Raw genomic sequence first — 21,177 nt, 5'->3', positions numbered from 1 at the left:
ATTCAATAAAGAAAATATTCAACAAAATTCCTTTTTATTCAAAACATTCCATACATAAAAAACAAACCACAACCAAAGCATAAAAAATAAAACAAACCACAACCAAAGCATAAAAAATAAACAAACCACAACCAAAGCATAAAAAATAAAATAAAAACAAAGCATAATAAAATAAAAACAACTTCTTCACTTCACTTTATTCACCTTCATTTCCTTCATGACCTTTCACCGCCCATAAATGCTCCATCAAGTCAACTTGACGGTGTTCATGAATATAGGACGATTGCATCTCCGTGTAGCGATCAATCATACGGGGCATGAAACTACCGTCTCTAACCAACGGTTCATGCTGCACTTCTTCTCCATTTGGCCCCACTGGTTTTTCATAAATTCGTGTTAGGGCCGTGTCCATGGGATTTGGTTCATACACGTCATCAGCATCGTAATCATATTCATCTTCCACAATCATGTTATGGAGGATGATACAAGTCATCATTATACTCCTAAGCACCTCCTCGTCAAATAGACGTGCCGCGCCCCTGATAATAGCCCACCTAGCTTGAAGGATACCAAAGCACCTCTCAACATCTTTTCTGTACCCCTCTTGATAGCGAGCAAAAAATTTTTGCTTATGGGATCGGGGATGTGGAATTGTTTTCACAAATGTTGTCCACCTCGGGTATATGCCATCAGCTAGATAATACCCGGTCTGGTAGATGGTATTGTTAATTTCATATGTGATATTTGGGGCTTCACCTCTCAAAACATCATTGAACACCGGGGATTGACCTAGGACATTCAAATCGTTTTGAGATCCGGCAACTCCGAAGAAGGCGTGCCAAACCCATGTATCAAAACCAGCAACTGCTTCCAGGATGATACTTTTCTGCCCTTTTCTATTTCCATAGTCCCCTTGCCAAGCAGTTGGACAATTTTTCCACTGCCAGTGCATGCAGTCAATGCTACCAATCATGCCAGGGAATCCTCGAGACTCAGCTTTTTGGAGAAGCCTTTGCAGGTCCCTGGGCGTAGGTCTGCGGAGGTAGTCTCTGGTGTACAGAGTTTCCACTGCATCACAAAATCGCACCAAGCTCTCCAAAACAGTGGACTTCCCCATCCGAGCAATCTCATCCACCTGATCAGGCAGATGACCCATACGCCAACATTCGTATCACAGCTGTGAACTTCTGCTCTGGAAGAAGTCCCAAATTTCCAAGCACAATTTCTCTTTTGAACAAAATATTCATCATAATTGCAAATATCATGCATGATTTTTTTGAACAAATGAGGTTGCATTCTATATCTCCCTCGAAAATGAACATCAGAGTACAGAGATTGTGGGATAAAATAATCTTCCATAAGATTCTTACCCCGGGAATGTCTATGTCTGTCCACATTTGGCCGACGGCCTTCTCGTGAACCACGGCGAGCCTGCTTTTCTTCCTCCAGCAAAGCAACTGCTATGCCAAGTTGCTCATCTAGTTCTCTCTGCGCCCTTTTGCTTGCAGCTCGTCTACGCATTCTTTCTCTAGTTTCTCTCTCTTGCCTCTCCAAAACCTCTTCCATGTCTGCCATTGAGAATGGAGAATGAAAGCTAAAATTTGAGAAATGGAAATGTAGAGAAGAATTGGTGTGGGAGGTATGAGCTGAACCTCTGATTTTATAGAAAAATGTACACAATAGATATGACACGTGGCGCAATCTTAGAGGGTGAAAATCTTATCTGAAATTTGAAATTCAAATGAAATTTCAAATTTCAAATTTATCTGAAATTTGAATTTCGAAATGTATCTGAAATTTGACATTTTGAATTTATCTGAAATTTGAATTTTGAAATGTATCTGAAATTTGAAATTTATCTGAAATTTTAAACCGAAAATCTTATCCGATATGAATAGTATTGACACGTAGGAACCCAAAAATCTTATCCGAAAATATTATCCAAATTAATTATTTAAGTAAACAAAATTGTGAAAAAAAACAAAAAAAATGAATAGTAATTGCCATGGCAAGCCCCTAACTGCTGGAAACACATTTTGCTGGAGGGGACTAGGGCAGCAACTATTCACGTGAATAGTGCCTGCCCTAGGGCTAATCTTGCCATGGCAAGAGTCAACTGGTGGAAGTGCTCTTAGGCGCATCTGTGGAATCGCTCTTATACAGGTAATTTACAACGCAAAATACTTCAAGGCATATAAAGCATGGTAGTATAACAAAATATAAAGTGTGAAAATCGACACCCTAGGTTTAAGGTGTTCCTTCTTGATCCAAGTTTATCTTAAATGAAATTCGCAGTAAAGATCCCTTAATTCATAACCATATATTAATAATGGCCAAAACGGTGTCGTAATGTAATAAACAACCCGAACGCATCAATTTCACCTCACCAAATCCGAAAAAGAAAAACTGTATATATAATGAAAACATCTTTGAACTTAAAGAACACCGAAAAAGGGATTCTTTATTGCAGAGTCTAGCTCAGACCCAGCTGAATTCAGCACTGCCATGTCAACCTTGTCCCTAGGAAGAAACAAGAACTCGCTCCCTTCTACCCTCTCAAACTCGCACAACTCAAGAAACTCAATACCTCCTTTGAATGAACCAACTCTATCCTGTTAACGTAATGAGTGATTGATAACAAAGAAAACAAACAAGGAGTTATGTCAACAAACAAGAAACATGGGTATTAAAAGAATATAGATCAATAATGGGGTACAGTCAATGCAACATTAAACCATTAACATCTGAGTCCAACCGAAACACCTTGTAACGAGTATAAAATCATATAACAGGAAAAGATTTCTCAGCAGATAGCTGTTTTCTGTGCATGATAAGTTGTTCTACCTGGAAAGATTGGTTAGTGAGTCTTATTTTTCTATATTTCTCCTCATCGGGATTTCTGGCAACATTCCCTACAAAAGTTAAAAGAGTCTGGAATGCTCTCTTCACTTTGGCATCGTCCTCCTACGCACAGAAAGAGAAAATAAGGCCATTGCCCACAATCCATACAACAAAACGTTGAACAGATAAAAAGTGAGAGCAGTTTCTTTTCAAGAAATAGCATTTCACATATCTTTTTTTCCGTCTTATTTAAAAAAGTAACTATGGCTGGTATCTAGGGTCATGGCTTAACAGTGTCAGTACGAGTGACATTAAAAATACAAAAATGAGCACTTGACTATGGAGAATCATGAAACCCTTGAAAGGAAAACTTAATTTTTGGTCTCTTGTACCAGAGCTGTATGTGGTTCTTACAAAAAGGCCCTCAATATCAAGAAGTTGAAATTTTATTTTCTTGTTTTTAATGAATTATTGACATTACAGGTAACAGTTTTTACCTTGTGGTTCTGCTTGAGAGATCGCAAACATTCTCTCATTTGCTCTGCTTTTGTAGCAGGCCTTATGGGCAATGAGCTCTGTACGTCAGATACCATTAATACAACAGAGGTGCATCAGTACAGGTTTCAACAATTTCTGAATGGCATTATAGGTAAATAATATATTTAAACAAGCTCATGCCTTTTTCTCTTCCACAACAGGTGCAGCAGGTTTTGCAGTTGAAGGATCTTCTGGTGGCAACCCAAGTCTCCTCCTCCTTTCTGCCTGTACAAACAGATAAGGAAAAAGAAAACTGATTTATTATTATTTAAAAAATAAGGAAACAGATACAACAAACTGATAAAAGGGGGAAGCAAGTTCTAAAACAGCATAATGAGGTACTTTTAGGTGTGTATTATATTTTTTTTTCCTTTATCTTTCTTTTATAGGAAACAAATTTCAATAAGAAGAGATAGCAGTACAAAACAATGGACAAGATGTACACAGGATTAAAGAGTGAGAACTCAAAACAACATCAGCAAACTAAAAGAAAAGTCATGGTACTATATCTACTAACTTACTTGTTGATCCTAGTTGTCAAATCATGTAATTAAGAAGTAAATTTTCCCAGTGAACATTTAAGACGAATTACTTGCAAGTGCTTTCCATTCACTTTAAAAAGAGGGTTGAGAGGGAGGTGGATATCTTCTTTCTACTAATCTAATTACAGACCGGATCCACACTAGTTAACCCTCCTACAACATAGAAAGTTCAAAATATGAAAGGAAACAAAAAACTTAGACTAGCTGTTTATGTGAAGCACAATGGGAATTCACTTAGTGCACAGTGCTTTAGCTTTACTAGACTACAGAAACCCTATGGTCATTGCATTTATAACACAAATTCAGATGAAATAATCCAGACTCCATATGCCCTACAAGATAGATCAAAAGTTCAAATTTATGTTAAGCCTTATATGGGTCTAATAATTTTACATACTTTAGGGCCCGTTAGGTTTCGCGAATTAGAAGTTTGGGAATGGGTATGTCATTCCAAATATGGTAAACAAGTCCCTCGGAATGTGATACATGTTACATAGGAATTGCACACCCATGAAGGATGGAATCAAACCCTTGGACCCCCTCGGGTATGCAATTTCCATGCCTTGGGAATACATTTATTGCACTCTTGATGGCTAAACCAACCACATTATAAATTAAAATACCACCTTTTGTTTTCCATAAAAAAATCTTGGAATTTTTTTATAAAAAAAAGGGTATTAGTGAAAAAATGAACAAATTTTGATTTTCATCACTACCTACAAAAACTAAACATGGGAATGGAATGGAAATAACAGGTATATCCTGGTTATCACTTCCCAGCATTTTCAAACAGTGGAACGAGATACTGTTATCACTTTCATCCCCAAGGAATGAACAAAGGAACTTTCATTCCTGAAGAACTCATTCCACTACCAAAAGGCTCCTAAAATAAACTACTCCCTACTTTTCTCAACTAATTGGCAATCAAGAATTTGAACAAGGTTTGCCTCCACTAATTCTTTTTTGTCCATTAAACTCGATTAAAGGTTTCCTCTGCTAATAATGCTTCACAGACTTGATTAAAGAAAAAGACATAATTTAGGTGTGAGTTTGACTCACCAGTCTCTGAGTGGAAAGCTTTAGACAAATGATAAAAGAACAAAAACTTAACAAATTGCATGTAAAGCCAAGAACTTAGTCTTAATTAGTTTAGTACAGGATTAAACAAAGTGGCTCTGAATATCTTTACCTTATCTTCCTCCAATTTTTGACGAATCTTTTCCCTAGCTCTTTTCTCTTCTTCTTTTTCCGCTTTTCGCAAGGCCATAATCCTATCAGAAAGAATCACATTTCCATCCCAATGGAAGATGAATCCAAGTAATGTGAGGAAAAAAGGGCATTGATGTCGTATAATGGTAGATTGGAAAACAAACACAAAAGATCACTAGATGAAGATAAACCGTTTTCTTTCATTTTCTTCTTCCATTCTCTTCGCTTCTAAGAGTTCCTTGCCTACTCGAATCCTCTCCTGAAAAAAAAATATATAAAATAAAAAGAAACATATCATCCACATTTGATCAAAGAACGTAGATTTGAAAATTGAGATAAACTAAGTACTACATATTGTATACACAGGGCAGGATTTTGTAGGTTCTTAATTACTTCCTAACATAAATGAATCCAACCACAATTCTTCAACATATATATCCAGATAGCCAAAAAAATTAAACATATTTCTCCTTGAACTGAACCAGCAAAAAAAAAAAAAAGGATTGATTCAAGAAGCAAAATCTTTTATTGAGAACATAAACTATTAAGTATTAACAAAATAATAAGCAATATTATAAAAGAGCTGAAATTTTCAATTAATTGTATTAAAAATTTCATACGGACGCACACGAACAAACAATACACGATGATGAAAAGGAAAGGCATGTCCAAGATTTTCTGCTTCTTTTCCTTATACTTTTTTTTTTTTTGGTTTATTCTCAGAAGGCACGTCCAATATTGGGATGTAACTTTTTCACAATAAGACTACCAGGCATGCACTTACATACACATAATAGCTGGAAAAGGTTACTTTTGTAATGCAAGTAAAGATACGAGAGAAGACATTCAGAAGTACCTTTTCTTTTTCTTTTTCTATTCTCTTCTCCTCTTCTTCTTTCTTCTTGCGAGCTTTCTCCCTTAAAGGATGGTTGAAAAGAAGTTTACAAGGCAATCGAATTAAATAGTGAGAAGCATTAAGCAAGTCTAAAGAAATTTTAAAACATGAGTATGGCTCAAATCCATGTTGTCAAAGGAAGTTACAGGCAAGTCCATACAAGGATACCTACATGATAAATTCAAGTAAAAGGATGAATCATATGCCCAAGCATGAGTATTCCTCCCAGTTCAATGGAAAGGTTGAATAACCAGTAATTAACTTTTAAAGGTTAATTGCAGAGTCCAATTTCCATACTAGGGAAGAAAGACTTTTGAAGTGATTAGTTTGCTCTCAGTTATAAATGAAAGGAGGAACAGGGAGCTTCAATCTAAAATTATAAACCTTACACATGCTAATACCTATCAGCTTCAACAAACAAAATTGGGAGCTACAGCATCCAATAAAAAGAATGAGATTTATTATGACAAGCAGAAACTAGAATCTGCAATAACTTTGATATCAAGATTATCTCATTTTTTGGGTATGATCAAGATGATCTAATCAGTGACACTAAGAATGAATAAAAAGCACTACCTAAGCTCTTGTTGCTTGGATTTCAATTGCTCTGGCGTGAGAGAAGGTTTTGGAGCCTCAACTTTGGTGTTGACTGGTACCTGAGCACAAATAAGCAGGCAAGTTTTACATATTTCTGAAGTTCTCTCTCTTTATCTTTTTCTAAAGCAACAACAAACACTAAAAAGCTAAACTATTCACCAAATTCTGAAACCCAGTAACTGAGAAGACATTACAATGTCAAGCAAAATCATAAGTCTTAAGTTTAACAAACACAAACTGTCCCTAAGAACAATCTCTCACCAAAACCTCTAACCTCCATCATCAAGTTTAGGAATCCCTAATCACCTCAATCATAAGCCTTCTTATAGTCAACCTTAACAACCAACCCTTCCTCCTTTCCCATCTTTCTATATCTAGCCCTGCACAACCTCATAACCAGCCAAAAGTATGTCTAAACTTTGCCTCTCATTCACTAAAGCACCTTGGGATTGAGAAGTTGTTTCCCAAACCGCTGTTCGCTGACTTTCTAAGGTCTAACCTTTCGCCCCCCTACTGAAAGGGGGCAAAGCCGCTTCGCACCACTGATAGACTACTTAAGAAACCTCTCTCAATTTCAAGGCCAACACTTTAGCATGCACCTTGTAAAATCTTGAGAGCAAACTTATAGGGCGGTAGCCGCTAATTGTCAAGGAGTCTGGTCTCTTTTTATTTTTGGAATAAGGCAAATAAAAGTTGCATTAGTAAGATTTACCATTAAATAAACAAATAAAAAAATCATGGACTTTTCTTAAAGAAAAATAATGCCCAAGAAATTTCCAACACCAAAATCATCCACTAAAAAAAATTGTTCAGTTTCTAATAGATAAATTTATAAAACTTGATTTCTACTAATAGTCATCACTAGGATGTCAAACCTCCTCCTATCTTCCCTAATCGAGATACATTTTTTGGAAGATACTTTCTCAACCAGTAGTATATCATTAACATCATCATAGAATATATACGCAAGTACATAACCAGTCTATCCAACCTTTTCTGCCGCGAAGTGTTGCATTGAGTGTGTGAGTGAGTGATATTTTCTCAACCAGTAGTATATCATTAACATCATCATACAAAAGATATGCAAGTACATAACCAGTCTATCCAACCTTTTCTGCCCCAACCATTTCCGCCGCAAAGTGTTGCATTGAGTGTGTGCGCGTGTGTGTGTGTGTGTGTGTGTGTGTGAGAGAGAGAGAGAGAGAGAGAGAGAGAGAGAGGTGAAGATGCACATGATTCATATCAAGGATCAAAATGAAGGTATCATACTGAGGGCATTTGATCTATGTCTGGATCATTCTCATGTTCAACCACCCAATTGACTGCAGCCTCCAGGCTAGCATTACCTGGGAAAAAAAAGATATTATGAGCTGAGAGAATTAATATTGTCAGGTCGCAAATTTTCAATTATGTGGAACGGTTCAAAATGAAAAAATTCACACGCTTACAAGCCTAGAAACCATTAAATATAGAACAGAGCTCATTGGTTTTAGCAGAAATAGCTGAATCCTAAGAATTTCATACTCTGTGAAATCCAATAAATTTAATAAGCACAGCAGGGTATGCACTCGCTCAACTTTTATGAATTCTAGTTCTTCTAATGCTTTCCACTGTGCAGGCTGTTTCTAGGCTCTATCTCAAATGGTAGCTACAAGAAGAACAGGCCCCAAAACTATAAACAAATGAACCTGAGTCCTAATCATGCAGTATTTCAACTAACAGAAATCACAAGTCTCCTAATAATTATTAGCATCCATCATTTTTCTGATGGGAACAAAAGATGGGGTAAAACATAAACAAAACCACTAAAAGCAAGCCAAATGTAAGAAGCTTCAATATCATTTAATAAATATACAATTTTTTTTTCATGAGCTCACCAGAATAGTGAAGTGCACGGGTTGCCCGCGCTGTTGAAAATCCCATTCCTTCGAGTTCCTCAAGCAGCTTTTTGTCAACCTCTGGAACAACCATTTCTAGATGAAGAAACATTGATCAGGTAATCATCGAGTCAATAAACAAGAGTAACAGAAATGACTAACCATAAAGAAAAAACCAGCCAATGGCAGTATGTTTCCTATCATAAATAAACAGGTTGTAAAGCCTGACTTCGGAATTAATTTGAAAAGTTAAAATGCATCTTCCATGTTCATCTACAACCATGATTTCTAATCTAGACCTGAACAAGCAGAAGCACTGACTGCCGACAGCCTTCTTAGTGAAGAAGTTCTAAGAAAGACCATTAATCTTTGTTTATAGGAATAACGACCATTAACAAAACAACGATGAGAACAAGTATATGTTGTCATATAACTTTATGCACTTCTGTGCAAATCCATGCATTGGGGGAAGAATTATGCATATCTCCAAAGTTATCATAGTATATATTCAGACTTAATTTGAATAGAACATGGATACACAGAGGTACAAAATTAATGCTCCAAAAAAACCCGAAGCCCTTCAAATAAAACTGATTTCCAACAGCAGGAAGGCATGCAAAAAAAAAAGGCACACGAAAAGGAAGAAGTGCACCAGGATCAAACATCCAAACAACATAAACTCTAGTTATGCATCATATTGTTGCACAGATACGGTAAATTCATACAGAATATAGCATCTACCCAAAAACTGTACAAATCCAACCTATCCAACCTATTTGCACTAAAAAGCTTTCCAAATATATAAGATCAAATTTCATGCTTTCACTGAACACAACCTCAAGATATACAAAACACTCAACCGGAAGAAGTACCTTCTGCCTGTCTACTTGCACCAACAGCCTCTTCGGACTCTGAAGCTGTCACCTTTGGAACCTCCAAACTTATCGGCTTTACTGTATCCGCAGTCTTATCAACAAACTCAGTATGCCCCGTTCTTTTGGTATGCAAATCACTTTCCTTTATGATCAAACATATCCGAGCACCAAAAAATCATCAAAACGAGTTTTCTCTATTGCCAAGAAAATAATAGTCTAATCTTCAATCTTCTAAATATACACACATGCGATAATTACTCAGTGAACTCAGCTTGCTACCACATTCCTCACTCTCTGAGCTCGAATAACCAAAAAATCTTTAATTTAATCCACATGAAACTGAATTTGAATCAACAACCCAGAAAAGCAAATCTAATAAGGAGACCAAAAATTTCAATATGACAATATATAATAGATAATGTGAGGATCAATCCCGTTTTGGATACACCTAAGTACCTTTGATAAATTAAAAAAACATTGCTGGTCATTAAGTTCAGTATACTTGAAAATAATAGAAAACAGAACAACCAAAAGTTTCAAAATTTACTAAGAAACAAAGATGCTGAATTCCAACTAATGTATATGAAAATTAAACTGAAATCCTACTGACCCAGATGAGCAAATTCAGAGTAAAGACAAAAACAATTGAATTTCAAGACAGAAAGAAAGAGTAGGGACTATACGGTTTTGGATCGGCATGGTTTGCCGCAAGAAGAACAGACGAGGTTGAGAACAGCTTCGGTTGACTCAGAGAAGTTGGAGTGGGAGGTAAGCTCGGCATGCTCTTGGGCTTCCTCCACGGACTTCAGGAGAGACCCACAGTCCCCGCACTTCAGAGATACGCCAGCCATTGATGAAAGCTATCGAGATTGTCTCTCTTGCACCTACTCGGTGGAAATCAGGAGTCTGGCACTCCCTGAAGTTTTCCTCTCTTTTTTTCCTTTTTCTTTCTTTTTGTATTTTTCTTTCTTTTTTTATAACTTTTTTCTTTTCTTTTTTATAACTTTTTTTTTTTCTTTATTAAAGCGAAAGTGCATTGACTGGTGGGCTGCTCGACCCAAAAGTATGTAGCAGGTGGGTTGGCCCGTGGTAGCTCTCAAAAAATTTTCTGGTTTCTTATCACTCATAGCCCATTAATTATTATTTTTTAAAATACGAGCGTTATACATGAGGTGGCGTTAGGGATGGGCATCTTATCCGAATTATCCGCATATCGACCATACCGTACCGATAGTTTAGTTTGGTTTGGTTAAATAATTACTTTTAAATTTTAATTATTCCGGTCCAATCTGTACCTATTTGGTTTGGTTAACATAAACAATATTCCTAATCCGAAGGAAATCCGTACTGATCTGATATTTATATTTATTCTATTATTGAAATACAAAACAAGAAACTAAAGATAAATACAATCAGCATTTTGTATCAGCCCTTTTTATCACTACTGTATCACTGTCTTTCTTTTTGGTAACAGAAGGGACTAACGCCCAAGGAAACAAGCCAGCCAACTAGAAGCAAAGAAGACGAGGCCTGGAGTCTCCCCTAGTATCAGCAGCCAGGATGTCAGAAATGCAGGCTGGCATCTCATCAAAGATATGCAGACCTGGACTCACTACTGTATCACTGCTTTATCACTATTGTATCACTGCTTTATCACCATTCTATCACTTCTTTATCACTCAGGTATTGCAGCACTTTTTGGTCAGAGAGGAATTTATGAATTTCCTATGTTTTTCAGTTTCGACATTTGTCTTGTTTTTTACCTGTAACTTTCCCACAGTTGATCCATATTTTATGTTCTTTACATGGTTGGATTCAGCATGAAAAAATAAAGAACTTCAAGCAAAACAAATGTCAAAATCATTTATATAAATGTAGAGAATTCAGTAAAAATAACACTCAAATGTTTAAACAACAAATACAAATGGCTCCCAGTACATCTTGAGTATATATTGAATGATATAGTGACTAAGTTATTTGATTTCATACTTGGATGAATTAGACTATTGGATTTTTATATTTTACAAGGATAATTTGGTGTATTTGTTCAAGAACTTATGTTATGTGAAAGTATTATAAATTGTATTTTTATTAGTATGTTTTTATTACGGTACTACCGGCTTACTGAACCAATTCGAACCGAATATTAGGTTAATCGATCCGAAGTCTACCAAAGTCTTTGGTTTGATTCACGGAAGAGAAAATGGTCTACTGAAGTCTTTGGTTTGGTTAACCGAAGAGACTTCTACCATTCCGAATCGATCCGTGCCTAGACCTATGTGGCATAATAGTGAAAATGACAGGACCCGACCCAATTTTCACTTTGGAATTCGAGCTAAGTCCTGTGCGTGTCCGATACCTGGCGAATGTCGGGCACAAATGACTTTTTTACCCTTCTTATTTCAAGTTCTCTTTAAAATTCCCTTAGACTTCTGCCGAAAATTCGGCAGAGTCTCCCCTGTATTTTGACCAATCCCAAAATTTTTCACCTGTTAAACAACCAGTAAAACCATCCCAACAACCAGAATATCTCAAGTAACAGATCTCAGCTCCATTTTTTTTCCAAAAAAATACTAGATATCAGAGCATACTCTAAAATTTTCAAGGTTTCAAGGATTTTCTACAAAACTCTACCTTGGTGCGGAAGCTATAATTGGCCCGGTGGTGGATCCCGCGTACTTCTACCGCCTGGGGGTGAAAACAGTCTGAAGATGTGAGTGGACCAAACATAAGAATTCTTGAAAACAGTTTAACAATCATAATAACCCCCAATATAAAAATTGTTAAATAAACTGAATACGTACATTCCATTTAAAGCCTACTAAACTCAAAGCCTTCCATGTAAATCATAATCAAGCTCGATAAATTTTATTCAAAAGCACTAAAATCAAAGCTTGTATAAAACACTGAAATCAAACTTGTATAAAAGCACTGTACTCAAACCTTGTATAACTGAACAAAACTATATAAATGTATCAATGCCTGAAAAATCAGAGAAGATAGTATGAAATAGCTGAAAGTCATAGCTGTATAAAAGAGCTTAAAATTCTTTAAAATTACCACCTAATTGTACCCCTGTCTTATCCGTCAATTCCCTGGCAGGTCTCGGGCGTCACGCAGGCTACCCGAGCCGCAAACTGGCGAAATCAGGGGACTATGATCAGCCTGTCCCGCCGGCAGATTCCTCGATGACACCAAGTCAGCTCGAGTCGCTCTGGCAGGATGCAGGGGACCGTAGTCAGCCTGATCCGCAATCCTGGCAGGTCTCGGGGACACAGAGTCAGCCGAGCCGCAATCCTGGCAGGTCTCGGGACACCAAGTCTGCCGAGCCGCAAATCCTGGCACTCACGGTCCGAGCGTCCCCGAAACTCGTGAGACAAAGTCAAGTGCACTGACATAAACTAAAATCGGACTGGATGTCCGTAGACATCGGTCCAACTCTGGGTAATCACCAAAAATAAATGGGTACGATGTGGTTTTAAAATAAAATCCTTTAGAAAAATCTGAATAACAACTGAAATCTCAAGTTGTGCTGCTATTTCTTCTGTCATAAGCCTCAAAATCTGTTTTCTATAACTCTTAAGTATGTAAAAGTAAGTAGCACACGACTTATAGAACTATTTCTGTATTAATCATGCTCGAAAACACAATAAAGCTTACTCAAGGCCAAATAAGGAACTTAGTCAAGTAAACTCGTTTATAAAACTCTTTTATATAAAATCAATATAAAATCACCTATAAAATCTTATTTATGGAAAACCTCTATATAACTCATTTATATAAAATAATTCATGAAAGAAAGTCCACTCACAGATGGTCCAAGCTACTTTGACCCTTCGAAGGTGTCTTTTGCAATCCTGTCGGGCTCCTGGTGCCTGATTACCCATAAAGATTAAATTAATAGACTGCTGACTAAAAAGAATTTCAACTAAAACCCTTGCCCCCGGCTCCTAGAAATATGTGCATCTTCTTCCAAGTTACTCGTATGCCCTCGTTAGCCCTTTCAGACACTTGGACCAGTTTTGGGAAGGTCCGACGCTCAACTAAGTGATAAACTGCCTGATCGGCCGACCCGGGACCCCATGGGTCCACGACCTCCGATGGCCAATCTGGGCTTCCCTGAAGGTTCCTTACAGAGAGGGAACCATGTTCTGCGAGTTTGGTCCAAAACGGACGGTCGGATTGGCCAAACTCGCATTATCGCTTAAAATCCAAACCCTGGCCCCATGGTTCGCGATTCCGGAGTATCCGGGACTTCGATTAGCAATCCGTCGAATCCTACACGATCCTGACATCATGTAGACCGACATATCCGAAATTCAGTGCGATCCGATTATTTAACGACACTGCACCCACCGATCGCGCGATATGGAAAATCCGTTCGGGGCTCAAACGGACTCCGAATCGAGATCCGCGAAATCCCACACTCTCGTGACGACACGAGGGTCACAAAACTGCACAGAATTACATCACTACCCTGGCCCACTCGCTCCAGCACGCGCGGGCAGCTTTGGGTGTCCAAAGCGATTTCAGGTGGCCAAAAAATCTCGGAACCAAGACTCCAAACTCCTACTCTAGGTAAAACACCCCATTTGGAGTCACTTTTGTTCTTGGACCACCCCCAAAAAGTGGCCGGAAATGGCCGATCATGGCGGCCGCAGTTCGGCCGAATTTTCAAGTTGAAAATCGATTGATCTAGAGATGAAATCGATCAAAGCCCAGCCAACCATCAGTTAGAGCATGAAAAATAGGTGAAAATCCATACCTCACTTGAAAGATTTGGTGGCGAAACGAGAGAGAAATTCAAACTGGAAGTTTGAACTCGACAGTCGGCAAGAATGGCCGATTCCGGCCAGAATCCGGCGTGCCCGTGGCTGGGGTTGGTCGGGAAAGGTCGGCGGGCGAGCGGCGGTCCGATTGGTACTGGTGCCGGAGATCGGTTCGCTGGGTGGCGGCTGCTAGGGCGGCTGGAAGGGGAGAGGTCGCGGGGCTGTGCAATCGGGAGAGAGGAGAGAGAAATGACGGGGGAGAGAAGAGAGAAGGGATAAAAATCTGACTTTTGCCCAAATTACCATTCTGCCCTTCGCGATATTTTGATCGTATTTTCTTCGTTAGAACTCCGATTCGGGTCTACTCCGTGTCTACGGACTCGTTTCGCCGTGCTCTACGCAACGGCGCAAACGGAATTCTCAAATTCTTTTCCGATCAAAAAGTCAAATTTTCCCCCCATTAAAATATGCGAGGGCAAAATCGTCTTTTGGCTAGAAGATATTTTCCTTACTTTTTAGATATTTTCTTTCTTTTTAGATATTTTGTTTTGGGTTCTTACAGAAAAAGTGATCAAATAGGTAGCGGATTCAGAACTCTTACAGTATGGAGTTATAATGTAAAAGTTCTGAAATTCTTTTTAGAATAAAATAACATTGAAAAATTAAACGATAGCACTTTCATTTATAATCAACTAAATAAAACACAAAATCCTAATCAATTAAGAAAAGACAAACCTTAGTCAATTAATGAAAACATATGAAGCACGAGTACATGAAGTAATTTAATATATATGTACTTTTTTTTTTAACGAAGAAATATTTTAATTACTCTAAAGCCCCGTTTGATTCACATAACGAATTTGAGGGGAAATTATTTCCCATGTCATTTCCCAAGAGATGAGAAATGGAAGATTCATTTCTCACGTTTGGTAATGCTGGGAGAGTAACCGAGAGATATCACTTTATTTCCTTTCCCATGTTTGTTTTGAGTGAGAATGGAAAACAAAATTTGTATACATTTTCAATTATACTCATATTAAATCAAATAAAAAAGAATGCATTTAATGATATATCTGTAATTCTAAATTGTTACCGGGGACAAAATGACCATGAAAAATATTTATTTAATATTGGTTAATTTTCCCAAACTTTCTCATGAGGAGGGAAAACAAAACCCAAGTTTGGAGGATGGCTTCACTTTCCCCCTACTTTCTCATGGGCCAGGTAATGATTTCCTATGCCTGGACTTTACCAAACATGGGAAAACAATTGATTTTCTATCTCCAAGTCTTCTTTTCTATGAACCAAACGGGGCCTAGAGTTCAAGGGAGGCATATTGAACACAATCGCAAGGAGCCAAGCACACTACCTTGATCACTTAGCCTAATTCACATATGAGAAAATTTACATATAATAAATGATATTTGAATATAAATTCCTACGTAAAAGTTGAAATTGTCACTAAAATAAACATTTATTCATGAACCAATGATTTTAAACTATCCTTAACACTTCACGATATTCAATAATATTACCACATATGTCATTTACTTTAAGGTCAGCTACCCTTTGTACTAGGAGTGGGCAACAATTCGGTTTAACTAATGAAATCAGCCGATCCAAATAGTATTGACTGATTTAGTTTGGTTTTGATCAAGAAAAAGTCAAACGGTTTAAAAACCAAATCGGGCCTATATGGTTTGGTTTTGTTCATTTTGAATTTGTATAACCAGCCTGAAATGAATTGGACTATCTACATGTATATTTATTTATATTTATTTATATTTTATAGGTGTTGTAACTATATATAGATATTTGAATTGTAGCTATATTAGTTATTGAAATTTGAAGTTTTATGGCATGTCGAGTTTTAGGATGGTTTGATACTCTAGAAAATGAAAAAAGTATAGTGCAAGTTGTGAATTTTTTAATTATTGTAATTGGGTTAACAATGTTGAAACAATTCAAAAGGAAATGGAATTAGGCTTAGGCCCAAGCCAGCCAAATTAAACCAAGTCAAACTAAACCGTGTTTAATTGGTTTGGCTTGGTTCGATTTTCTTTGTAATTTTTGTCAAAACCGCACCAAACTAAATCATTATATTGTAATTGATTCGACCGTAATTTTGAAATGAAACTGATCCAATCCATACCATATCCACTCCTACTTTGCACCATTATGTCAAAATATAAATTGTCAGTTAGTTTGATATTTTAATGAACAAATTAGCCAATAATGTAAGGATCCACCTTGGAGTATTTGCATCTTGATTCATGATATTAAGCTCCTCAGTTCTTTTTGTGGTCATCTATCCTTTAATCATATCTATCGCGAGGCGAACTTCACGGCGGATGCTGTTGCAAATCTAGGCCATGGGCTTCACCCCTCTAAGCTGTGGAAATCAAGATTGCATTTGAATTGTTCGGTTCCTTTCTTCTTCGACCTGTTTGGGCCTGCGTGCCCGCGTGGTTTCTGTTTGTAACTTCATTTTTTCTTATCAAAAAAAAAAAAAAAAAAAAATCTTTACACATGTTGTAACCAAAAAAAAAAAAAAAAAATTCTTTACACATGCAACCAAACATCCAATCTTCTTTTACTCTTCTTTTCTTAATGACATACGTTACACTATCATTAGATGTCCAAGTATTATTTGTTATTTATTGGGTGAATCTCTTTAAATTTGTTATTTTTAAAGTCTAGGACTCAGAGTTTTAGTTTAAAGGAAATTAAACAATCAAAATTTCAATTTGAGACGAAATTGAAAGTGGGGATCCGACTCCTACAAACACGGGATTCGCCAGTTTGGCCATTTCTGACAATTTTCTAAGCACCATTATTAATTAGCACTAAACCAAAACCGGCCAATTATTAAGGAAAAAGAAAATTCCTATATTCACGTTGACTTCTTACTTGATCAGCAATCCAGGATGGCAAACTCGTCATTTTGAGTACGACTCAGGGGCAGCGTAGTAAACCAACAAAACGGCAGGCATTAGGTCTCTCAAAGCAAACCCTAGATATTTCCCCGACTCTCTCAGCCTATAAATAAGTCACGTAGCGCCTCTCAAACCCTGCCTTCTCTTACTCGCTGCCTCTGCCGCTCTGCTTGAACCTAGCGTTTGAGCTTCAGATCTGTGGTATTTTCCTCTTCACTCTCGTATATTGCTCTCTTTACTTTGTAGATCTTAGATTTGTATTCGTTTTCATCTGTGCTCTTGATTTCATTTTTGCTCACCTGTGTTTTGTTCTCGGCTCGTTTTGATGCATGCTTTTCTAGTTTGTTCTTGATAATAATCTGAGAAGCTTGATGGTCTTAACTTAGTTTGTTATATAATAGATCGATTTCTTAAAACCAATCTGAAGTGTTATAGGTTTTCAGAGTGTAGTAGAGTCAATATTTTACTGAACAAAAGGACTTGAGTTTTGGATTACTTCGTTATTGTCTTCGATTAAGTTATTCTGTTCATCGGATTAAATGCTATGATTAATCTTGCTGAGAGTTTTTTTTCCAAGATTTTTAGAAATTATATGTTTGTTTAATAATTTAGAAGTTATTATAATATATATATATATGTATATGTTTCTTGTAATTGTGGTCTTCAAAATTTTGAAATGTTTTGTTGTTATTTGGGATTTTATTTTCAATAGTTTTTTTGTTTTCTGAGATCTAATAGTTGATTTCACAGGTAAATTTTAATCGCTTATAATGGGTAAAGAAAAGTTTCACATCAACATCGTGGTCATTGGCCATGTCGACTCTGGAAAATCGACCACAACTGGTCATCTTATCTACAAGCTTGGAGGTATTGACAAGCGTGTCATTGAGAGGTTCGAGAAGGAAGCTGCTGAGATGAACAAAAGGTCATTCAAGTACGCCTGGGTGCTTGACAAGCTTAAGGCTGAGCGTGAGCGTGGTATCACCATTGATATTGCCTTGTGGAAGTTTGAGACCACCAAGTACTACTGCACAGTCATTGATGCCCCAGGACATCGTGACTTTATCAAGAACATGATTACTGGAACCTCACAGGCTGACTGTGCTGTTCTCATCATCGATTCCACCACTGGTGGTTTTGAAGCTGGTATCTCCAAGGATGGCCAGACCCGTGAGCATGCCCTTCTTGCTTTCACCCTTGGTGTGAAGCAGATGATTTGCTGCTGTAACAAGGTATAAAAACCGCTAATGCTATATGATTTAATTCTCATATGTTATATCAGAGTTTTTGTCAGCAGCTGGTTCTGTCTGATAAAGGGATACTCCTGTAGTTCAAATGCACTGTTGGTTGTTGGGATTTGCATTTGTGGACATCGATGGTGTCCTGAACTAGGGGTAGTGTCCACTTTATTAGAAGATGTTTATGTTTATGTATTGGAGGGATTGCCTGGTGGCATAGTTCTCTGTGAACTATTGAGGGTTCGATTCCCTCTCTCTTCTTTTTGTTGGTTTGGGTCCGCGTCTTTTAAGCAATTCACTGCAATGTTTTGATATGCCTCACAGTGCTGTTATGATTTTGTTAAGTTTTACAGAATAGCTAATGCTTTATTGTTTTGTGTCACATATTGTTAAATATCTAAATGCTTTTGCCTATTGCATATGGTTACATTTATGCTTCCATTCTGGGTCTCTGGTATTATTATTTGATCACTGAAAGTGGATGTATTCCTTTCTGTTTTTGCATTGTCCATCCTGTGTTGTTGGTTGTGGTTTCTTTGTACAAATTTCACTGGAATCTTGTTTTTTTAACTTGTTTGTATTCTTTTGTTATTGCTACTTGTAGATGGATGCCACTACTCCCAAGTACTCCAAGGCAAGGTACGATGAAATCGTGAAGGAAGTCTCATCCTATCTGAAGAAGGTTGGGTACAACCCGGACAAAATTGCATTTGTTCCCATCTCTGGGTTCGAGGGTGACAACATGATTGAGAGATCCACCAACCTTGACTGGTACAAGGGACCAACCCTTCTTGAGGCTCTTGACTTGATCAATGAGCCCAAGAGGCCCTCAGACAAGCCTCTCCGTCTACCACTTCAGGATGTGTACAAGATTGGTGGTATTGGAACTGTGCCAGTGGGCCGTGTTGAGACCGGTATTATCAAGCCTGGTATGGTTGTCACTTTTGGACCAACTGGGCTCACCACTGAAGTTAAGTCTGTTGAGATGCATCATGAGGCCCTTCTGGAGGCACTGCCTGGTGACAATGTCGGATTCAATGTTAAGAATGTTGCTGTGAAGGATCTCAAGCGTGGTTTCGTTGCATCTAACTCCAAGGATGATCCCGCCAGGGAGGCTGCCAACTTCACATCCCAGGTCATCATCATGAACCACCCTGGTCAGATTGGTAACGGATATGCTCCAGTTCTTGATTGCCACACTTCTCACATTGCTGTGAAGTTCGGTGAGATCCTCACCAAGATTGACAGGAGGTCTGGTAAGGAGATAGAGAAGGAGCCCAAATTTTTGAAGAACGGAGATGCAGGTATGGTGAAGATGCTTCCCACCAAGCCCATGGTTGTGGAGACTTTCTCTGAGTACCCTCCATTGGGTCGTTTTGCTGTCCGTGACATGCGTCAGACTGTTGCTGTTGGTGTTATCAAGAGCGTGGAGAAGAAGGATCCCAGTGGTGCCAAGGTCACCAAGTCTGCTGCCAAGAAGAAGTGAAGAATAATGGCACAGTATCAAAATTTCAATGATGCAAACTTATGCATTGCTTTTAAAGACTCATATTTAAGTTGTGTGTTTTTAAATTGTTTAGCCAGTTTAGTCTCTAGTTCTTTTGCTTCTGCTAGTTCTCTGGGCTCCATCTCCGGTGTATGCGCTCAGAACTGGGTGCTGGACAGGCGGTGGTGACACATTGCTGGTTTATGTTTGAGTCAATTCCGCCTTTTTAAGGAGGGGATGTTGAGAGTTGAGGACTATTTAATTTTCAAGTTTTGTTGCGTCTGTCGAATGGATAATTTTTTCAACCTTATATATTTGGCTTTGGAGTATTTTTAATTCTTGGTTTGATGGATCCAACTACTGTCGAGTCATCTGAGTTTTGATTATTTCTTGAGATAATATTGTATATATCCTTGAGTGGATATCTTGTGGCCTTTATTAAAGCAGGTTCATTATACTCTTGGTGGTATTTGAATTGGGATGCTCCAAATTGGAGCCTCCAATTGGTTTCTGGTTGGTTTGTCATTATTATATCAGCTTTGCTTCCCATTCCGTTCCCAACTTTGGAACCCTAAACGGTGTATTAACAGTAGTCGGAATCAACTTTAACATATGCCGGATCACTCTCTTTTATGGAAGCTATGATTTTCGAAACGATGGTCTTTTTCAATTGAGATTCTGAAAATGATGGAATTTTGTTTGAGATGAACAAAAGGTCATTCAAGCAGATCATTGTATTGGTGCGAGTTTGTTTTGCTCTATATGGGTTTCTGCATATGGCTTTGGGCCAGCTTGGTAACTCTTGGGTCATTTGTTGAGGTTCGTCATATATGTTTACCTCTTCTTCCCCATTGAAAGTTGTATTGACCCGCAAGAATTCTATTGTGAGGGACTCATATATAGTCCTTAGGTGAAGTTTTATCTCTTAATTGTTGGATCATACTTATTAATTTAATCAAACGACTAATTAATTTGATCGAACGGTTAAGAAATAAAGCCTCATCTAAGGGCCATATATATAACCCTCACTATAAAATGACTCTTGTGACCCGTGCCCTTTGGAGATTTTTATGCCTTCAGTGACTTGAAAACGACGATTTTCATGAATGAAATATTTCCCTGTCGTTTAATCGCTTGCAAAATATGATTAACTCTTTTTTGAAACACCAAGCATTGTTTAAGAGATATCATGAGTTTTACCGGACAAAGTAAAAATATGTGCTGAATCATAATTTAAAGTTGTCCATGGTTTTTTTTTCTTTCTTAAATTTATAAATGACAACTAGTTAGATGTAATTTAAAGTTGAAATCTATCACGTCTAAATTTTAAGTTTTTTTTTCTTTTTCATATAGAAATTCTAAGTTTTTTTTGTTT

At 37.5% G+C, this 21,177-nt stretch overlaps 2 protein-coding genes across 3 annotated transcripts; one reads left to right on the top strand and one right to left on the bottom strand.

Annotated features, from left to right (window-relative positions):
- Window positions 1-2,288: 2,288 nt before the first annotated feature.
- LOC117612525 (UBX domain-containing protein 1-B) lies at window positions 2,289-10,349 on the bottom strand. 2 transcript variants are annotated; one of them, XM_034341213.1, is made up of 12 exons: window positions 10,057-10,349; window positions 9,371-9,515; window positions 8,499-8,594; window positions 7,891-7,967; window positions 6,601-6,680; window positions 5,986-6,046; window positions 5,321-5,388; window positions 5,110-5,191; window positions 3,520-3,603; window positions 3,339-3,416; window positions 2,845-2,964; window positions 2,289-2,612 (listed from the first exon to the last, which is right to left on the bottom strand). In XM_034341213.1, exons 1-12 carry the CDS (start codon window positions 10,222-10,224, stop codon window positions 2,436-2,438), a joined length of 1,236 nt encoding a protein of 411 aa, XP_034197104.1. In that variant the 5' UTR covers window positions 10,225-10,349; the 3' UTR covers window positions 2,289-2,435. The 2 variants fall into 2 exon arrangements, with proteins under 2 accessions (XP_034197104.1, XP_034197110.1); XM_034341219.1 differs by lacking the exon at window positions 2,845-2,964.
- A 6,793-nt stretch (window positions 10,350-17,142) lies between these two features.
- On the top strand, window positions 17,143-20,138 carry LOC117635490 (elongation factor 1-alpha-like). The gene is made up of 3 exons (XM_034369802.1): window positions 17,143-17,279; window positions 17,829-18,310; window positions 18,921-20,138. The coding sequence occupies exons 2-3, from the start codon at window positions 17,849-17,851 to the stop codon at window positions 19,800-19,802; spliced, it is 1,344 nt and encodes a 447-aa protein (XP_034225693.1). The 5' UTR covers window positions 17,143-17,279; window positions 17,829-17,848; the 3' UTR covers window positions 19,803-20,138.
- The last annotated feature ends 1,039 nt before the right edge of the window (window positions 20,139-21,177 follow it).

This window comes from Prunus dulcis, chromosome 1 (assembly GCF_902201215.1).
Source record: "Prunus dulcis chromosome 1, ALMONDv2, whole genome shotgun sequence".
Classification (NCBI taxonomy): Eukaryota; Viridiplantae; Streptophyta; class Magnoliopsida; order Rosales; family Rosaceae; genus Prunus; species Prunus dulcis.
The sequence above is the reverse complement of the archived record's forward strand: the minus strand, read 5'-3'. Positions and strand labels throughout refer to the sequence as shown.